Source organism: Bison bison, unplaced genomic scaffold (genome assembly GCF_000754665.1).
Source record: "Bison bison bison isolate TAMUID 2011002044 unplaced genomic scaffold, Bison_UMD1.0 scf7180017864499, whole genome shotgun sequence".
Taxonomy (NCBI): domain Eukaryota; kingdom Metazoa; phylum Chordata; class Mammalia; order Artiodactyla; family Bovidae; genus Bison; species Bison bison.
This window is the reverse complement of record NW_011495058.1, coordinates 3,866,064-3,873,480: the sequence shown is the minus strand read 5'-3', so window position 1 is coordinate 3,873,480 and position 7,417 is coordinate 3,866,064. Positions and strand designations below refer to the sequence as shown.

At 49.7% G+C, this 7,417-nt stretch overlaps 1 protein-coding gene across 1 annotated transcript in view; it reads left to right on the top strand.

The window, feature by feature from the left end:
• Positions 1-7,417, top strand: part of ADCY1 (adenylate cyclase 1 (brain)) — a 144,349-nt gene that overhangs the window by 134,329 nt on the left and 2,603 nt on the right. The window contains exons 26-28 of the mRNA XM_010829109.1: positions 3,197-3,311; positions 5,125-5,249; positions 7,197-7,417. Of these exons, the coding sequence (XP_010827411.1) occupies positions 3,197-3,311; positions 5,125-5,249; positions 7,197-7,417 (461 nt within the window). The remainder of the gene's footprint in view (positions 1-3,196; positions 3,312-5,124; positions 5,250-7,196) is intronic.

The following is a 7,417-nucleotide window of genomic DNA, read 5'->3' as shown; positions in this document are numbered from 1 at the left end:
CGATCTCCAGGAGTTGGTGATGGACAGGGAGGCCTGGCATGCTGCGATTCATGGGGTCGCAAAGAGTCAGACATGACTGAGTGACTGAACTGAACTGAACTGAACTCTGCATATAAGTTAAATAAGCAGGGTGACAGTATACAGCCTTGACGTAGTCCTTATCCTATTTGGAATCAGTCTGTTCTTCCATGTCCCGTTCTAACTGTTACTTCCTGACCTGTATACACATTTCTCAAGAGGCAGGTCAGGTGGTCTGATATTCCCATCTCTATCAGAATTTTCCACAGTTTATTGTGATCCACACAGTCAAAGGCTTTGGCATACTCCATACAGCAGAAATAGATGTTTTTCTGGAACTCTCTTGCTTTTTCAATGGTCTGGTTGATGTTGGCAATTTGATCTCTGGTTCCTCTGCTTTTTCTAAAACCAGCTTGAACATCTGGAAGTTCACGGTTCATGTATTGCTGAAGCCTGGCTTGGAGAATTTTGAGCATTACTTTACTCTAGCGTGTGAGATGAGTGCAATTGTGCGGTAGTTTGAGCACTCTTTGGCATTGCCTTTCTTTGGGATTGGAATGAAAACTGACCTTTTCCAGTCCTGTGGCCACTGCTGAATTTTCCAGATTTGCTGGCATGTTGAGCGCAGCACTTTCACAGCATTGTCTGTTAGGATTGAAATAGCTCAGCAGGAATTCCATCACCTCCACTAGCTTTGTTCGTAGTGATGCTTCCTAAGGCCCACTTGACTTCACATTCCAGGATGTCTTGCTCTAGGTGAGTGATCACACCATCGTGATTATTTGGATCTTGAAGATCTTTTTTTGTACAGTTCTTCTTTGTATTCTTGCCACCTCTTCTTAATATCTTCTACTTCTGTTAGATCCATACCATTTCTATCCTTTATTGAGCCCATCTTTGCATGAAATGTTCCCTTGGTATCTCTAATTTTTTTTGAAGAGATTCTAGTCTTCCCCATTCTATTATTTTCCACTATTTCTTTGCACTGATCACTGAGGAAGGCTTTCTTATCTCTCCTTGCTATTCTTTGGAACTCTGCATTCAAATGGGTATATCTTTCCTTTTCTCCTTTGCTTTTGGCTTCTCTTCTTTTCACAGCTATTTGTAAAGCCTCCTTAGACAGCCATTTTGCTTTTTTGCATTCCTTTTTCCTGGGGATGGTCTTGATCCCTGTCCCCTGTACAGTGTCATGAACCTCTGTCCATAGTTCATCAGGGACTCTGTCTGTCAGATCTAGTCCCTTAAATCTACTTGTCACTTCTGCTGTATAAACATAAGGTATTTGATTTAGGTCATACCTGAATGGTCTAGTGGTTTTCCCCACTTTCTTCAATTTAAGTCTGAATTTGGCAATAAGGAGTTCATGATCTGAGCCACAGTCAGCTCCTGGTCTTGTTTTTGCTGACTGTATAGAGCTTCTCCATTTTTGGCTGCAAAGAATATAATCAGTCTGATTTTGGTGTTGGCCATCTGGTGATGTCCATATGTAGAGTCTTCTCTTGTGTTGTTGGAAGAGGGTATAAAAGTCAGTTGCTTTCTTTTATACCAACAATGAACAAGGGGAATTTAAAATAACAAATACAATGCCATTTACATTAGCACCCCAAAATTAAATATTAGGTAGAAATTAAATATATATATATAATATCTCTAGGAGGAAAACTATAAAAGTCTGATTAAAGAGATTGAAGATCTAAATCAGTCAAAAACTACTCAGTGTTTCTGCATAGAAAGACTCAATATCATTAAGATGTCAGTTATTCTCACTTGATCTGTAGACAGTGCAATCCTGATCAAAAGTATAGCAGGTTATTTTGTGATATTGACCAACTGATCCTAAGTTTGCATGGAAAGACAAAAGACTGAGGGTAGTCAACACAGCATAGCAGAAGCAGGACGAAATTAGAGGACTGACACTGTCAGACACCAAGATTTATGGAATTTCCCTGGTGGTCCAGTGGCTAACACTCCTGGCTCCCAATGCAGGGGACCCAGGTTTGATCCCTGATCAGGGAACTACATCTCACATGCTGCAACTAAGATTTCACATACTCCAACTAAAATAAAGATCCTGCATGATTCAACAAAGATCAAAGATTTCGCATCCTGCAGCTAAGAGTCAGCACAGCCAGATAAGTAATATTAAAAAATTTCTATAGAGCTGCAGTAATCAATACAGTATGGTTTTGGCAAAAGAGTAGTGAAATAAACCAGTGGAACAGAATAGAGAGCCCAGGAATAGATCCGCATAAATATAATCAACTGATCTTTGACAAATGGATCAAAGATAGTCTTCAACAAATGGTGCTATAAAAAATTGGATATCTGGCTATCTATATTTGTAAAATGAATCCAGGCACAGACCTTATATTCTTCACAAAAACTAACTCAAAATGTATCATAGGCCTGTATGTAAAATGCAACACTATAAGACATCTAGAAGATAACATGGGAGAAAACCTAGGTAACCTTGGGTTTGGCAATGAGTTTTTAGATGCGGTACAAAAAGCATGATCTGTGAAAGAAAACACTGTTAGGTTGGACTTGATTAAAATTTTAAAATTCAACTTGTGGAAAATACTATAATGAAAAGACAATCCATAGACTTGGAGAAAATCTTTGCAAACCACCTGATTTGTATCCAAGGAGATACAACACAATGAAAGAGAGTCTCAGTGTGAGGAAGGAGGGTTGGATTTGCTCTCTGCTGTGTGAATGCTGACCATCCACTGTGCTCACCTTGCTTTGTTTGTTTACAGTGGGCCAGTGGCAGCATTGTCTGAGCAGTGGGACACTTGGTTTCCCACAACAGGGTCCTCTCCCATCCCACCAGCCCATTCCTGCAGAAGGGCTCTGCTTAGGTTCCAGTGGCATCAGCCTCTGCTCTCAGGAGCTGTAAGCCTTGAGCAATACTATTCTACCTCTGTTTCAGTCTCCTACCTGTAGAATGGGATGATAAATACACACTAGGGCAGCTGTAGGGTGCCACTCAATCCCTGATGAGAACCACCCAGCCAGCCTCCAGCCCCAGCCAGCTATTGACATGGGGATCAAGTCCCTCATCCCATGAGGGGGTACAGGGTAGTCCCCTCACCTCTGCAGGTCACTGGCTGAGTGTCCCTGTCCTCTTTGCCCTTACACCCCTCAAATGTAATAACCTGTGTGTGCTCACGTCCAGGCTAAGAAGTGCATCTCCTCCCACCTCAGCACGTTGGCAGATTTTGCCATCGAGATGTTTGATGTCCTGGATGAGATCAACTACCAGTCTTATAACGACTTTGTGCTCCGTGTTGGTATGTGGCGGCAAGCTATCCCATTACTTGGGCCAGCTCACCCTTTCTCTACTGCCCTGGGAGCCTGTGGCTTGGGCCTTTCCTCACGAGCAGGGGTCACTGGTCCAGACTCCCTTATCTCACAGGAAGGAGGATGGCGCCACCCAGAGGAGTGCCAGGGATGCAGGGAACACTGGGTATCCATGACTTAGAGCCTGGAAGAATCATTGTCCAGCTCACGCAACACAGGAGAAATCTTGATTGTCCTAGAGACTCTCAGATATACCTCTGAGCCCACACTTACCTGGAGGAAGATGCCCCGCTTCCTGTCGGCAGGCCTGGGTATCTCATACGCTGTGCAGGAGCCCAGCGGTGTAGGCTCAGGCTGGGCCCTCGGTCCTCCTGGGCTCCTGTCCCTTGCCTGTGAGTGAGGAGGAAAACCAGCTGGGATCTGAGCTCCTCTCTAGCTCTTTCCAAACTATAGGGTTTCTTTTTTTTTTAGTCTTAAATTAATTTTTCTCCCCTGGGTAGATAGGTTTAGCAGAAAAAATTGTATTAGTTGAGGATATAGTTAAACTAGAGATTTCTCCCTCCCTCCCTCCCTCCCTTCCTTCCTCTGTCTGTTCCTCCCTCCCCTCTTTCTCCCCACCCTTACCCCTTAGTCTATGATACAGTTAAACTGGACATTTATTTTAAACGTTTAGTGACTTTAAAAACAGAACTTAGAGCTGGGTTTGAGTGGTTTTGAGGGGTGGTAGCCAGTGTCCACCAGGGCGGGGGAAGTTCTGATGAGCTTAAACACGAGAGCTGACCTAGCCTGGTGCCCGGCCCATGGGATGTGCTGGAGGTGGGAGCAGGGCGCCCTCTGTGCCTCACCTGCAGGGTTCAGTTCTCGTCCCGGGCCGCGGGCTCAGATGCGTAGATGAACGGATGTGACAGGAAACAGATCCAAGGGTCCATCAGGGAGATTCTGTTTCTTACTCTCCTACTGAGGACCCACAGGCCAGTTGGACCTCCGTGCCTGGGTGGCTGGTCATACAGGAGGCTGGATCCTGGCTCAGCCTCACCCACATGGATTAGGGCCTCCAGGGCGGTAGAGGGGGGCTCCCCAGGTTCCCCCAGCCATCTGGAAGTGTCCCTTTTGGGGCTTCTCCCTGGGTCCCCACATCCACTGAGGCTGAGCCTGAGCCTCCCGGCTCAGTTCAGCCTGTTCTGCCTCCGCTTCCTCCTGAAGATGCCAAGCACCTGCTACCCAGGCTTCAGGGGCCTGACTGGGTCAGTGTCTGAAAGGCTATTAATATGCTTGGGTAAGCTCAGAAAAACTGATGCAGACTACAGAGTCAGAAGGAGTGATGTGCCATCAGCTCAGATCTGGGGAGATTTGGGGCACATGGGCCTGTGTTACTGTCCAGGCCAGTTAGACCCTGACCGCATAAAGAGAAAGGGGCCTCACTCTCTTTAGAGCATCCTCAAATACTTAGTTCTGGGCCCCACACCAGAAAGAACAGAGGGATCCCATCTGGGGAAACAGGAGCTACTGCCCTTTCTGGAAGAGGGAGCTGGGTGTGGGAACACACCTGCAGACTGAAAGCTTAGCTTTCTTAGCAGCAGGACTCAGCATGAGGTCGCGCTTCCAGGAAATGGGACTTCTTGTGGTGGGGACCGCTGGCTAATGGTGTGGGATGCAAGTGGAGAGCTGCCCCTCGGCAATGCTGTAGGGTCCTTGCTTTGGGGAGGAGTGTTGCTCGATGACCCTGTAAGCCGTGACTTCATGAGGGGCAGCTCCTCCCCTCGGAAGCCTCTGCACTGACACCACGCCGTGGCTGTTTTCCAGGCATCAATGTTGGCCCCGTGGTGGCTGGAGTGATCGGGGCTCGCAGGCCGCAGTATGACATTTGGGGGAACACGGTCAATGTGGCCAGTCGGATGGACAGTACCGGCGTCCAGGGCAGGATCCAGGTCAGTTCACTCAGAAGTCCCCAGGGCTCAGGTGTCCATCCTGGCGGTGGGAGACTGCCGTGGGAGGAGCAAGGGTCGTGTTGGGGTGGCCACCCAGTCCAGCAGCCTGCGTCCTCCTGTCCCTGTCTGCCTTTTCTGGGTGGGGCCACTGAACCATGTGGCTTAGTGTGTCTGCGGCTTCGGCGGCGGGGGGTGGGGTGACCCCTCTGTGGTCAGGAGCAGAGTTGGGGTGATGAGTGGCAGGGGACAGTTAGTTGGGAGTAGTGACAGCTCCCTAGAACTGAGAAGGGGCTTCCTTGCCTTTTGAAAGGTGAGTGCAGTGGGGCCACCTGACCTGAGAACCTGTGGGTGGCTCATGGGGGACGAGACTTGGTGCCATGACTCCAGCCGGCACTGAAGATTTGAAAGACAGTGGCAGAGAACGTAGTGCTGGGTGAGCAGGGCCAAGCCCTCCGGCTGTGGTCGGGCCTCGAGGCGGCCTCTGAGCATTGCACACCCAGCAATCACCACCTTGCAGCCAGTTAATGCTGGTCCTTTAACTTTATCACAGCTTCTCACTCGGTCCTCCAGAGACCCGTGCATTCACCCTAGGGTTTGAGAGAGACACTGGGGTGCGATCCTGCAGGCTGCAGTTCAGTGAGAAGGTTTCGGCTTGGGGCTGTCCCGCATCATGCACCTTCAGTTCCTGGGGCCCCGCCCCCGTTCATTGGGCACTAACTCTCAGGCAGGCACCTGTGACGATTCCCAGGTTCCACCTCAGCCATCTGCTTGGGGATCAAGCAGGTACTTCCCTGGAATTCCTCTATGGGGTCCAGCACTGTCTCTTAGACAGAGTGAAGTTGACGTGGCTGCAGAGCAGGTGTCCCCCCATCCCTGATGCTGGCCAGGCCTCACAGAGAACTCTAGGGAGAGTTCCTAGTCAGCCTCTTGGGAAATATAGGGATTCTCCTGAAGATGGTTAAAAATCAGACTTCCTGCGGATGCCCTCTCAGCCTCTTGGGGACCTTGTGTCTCTGAGCCCCTGACCTGGACCCTCTCTGGGACCCACTTCGGCAACATCATGCACAGCCCCGACTCACAGCCTGGGACTTCCTGGCTCGAATCTCAAGGTGGAGGGATGCAGACGACAGGGGTGGCTGGAGCTCCCAGGCAACCTGGAAGGACACCCAGGCCCATCCCAACCTAAAACCTTCATTTTTAACTTTACTGTGTGTAGTGGCGGATTACCTTTACCTCCAGCAATTCTTTGTGCTATGATCTGGGAATTTCATTGCCTCCTATTCTTCATAAGGCAAGAAAGGAGGGAGCTCACCATAAGGATAAGACTCAGAGGGTTTTGTCAGTGTGTATATTTGGGCTTGAGCTGGATGTCAGGGTTCTAGGGAGTGCAGATCTTTTTGAATGGATGAATGGTGGGTTCAGTGTGAAAGGAAAGAGACTTTTATCACTGTACATTTTGCCACCTTGCATCTCAGAGGCCTCATCTGAGAGGTGACCTTTCTGACAATAGCGTCTGCCCTGTGTAACCGGCTAGTCTGTGGCTCAGTTCCACGAAGGACTTTGGGGTGCACTGAGCCTGTTGGGGAACCGCGTAAGGCCATGTAGCTCCGGCCCTCAGTTGGAGCTTGGTGTCCAGGCATCTGGCTCGGGGGTGACCACAGAGCTCACATGCCAGTCCTTGAGGCTGAGTCCTTGTGGGCCCGTCCAGTCTGATCGTCCACTCTCGGTATTCCTCATGGTGAGTGCTGTCGTCTCCTGTTTGTCCAGGGCCCCGTTAAGGCCCCTCTGAGTCCCATGCTCTTTGCATGATCATGTCCTTCTCACAGAGAGACCAGAGTGACCATGGGAGGAGCATGACTCAGCCTCCAGGCAGAGCTGGGGTGGGCAGTGCTGGGGGAGGAGGGACCCTCCCGTGGGCTCCCTGTTGACCGCCTTTCCCCTCTGCAGGTCACAGAGGAAGTTCACCGGCTGCTGCGGCGGGGTTCCTACCACTTCGTGTGCCGAGGCAAAGTCAGTGTCAAGGGCAAGGGTGAGATGCTGACATACTTCCTGGAAGGCAGGACCGATGGAAATGGCTCCCAAACCAGGTCCCTGAACTCAGAGCGGAAAATGTATCCTTTCGGAAGAGCTGGCCTCCAGACCAGACTGGCTGCGGGTCACCCCCCGGT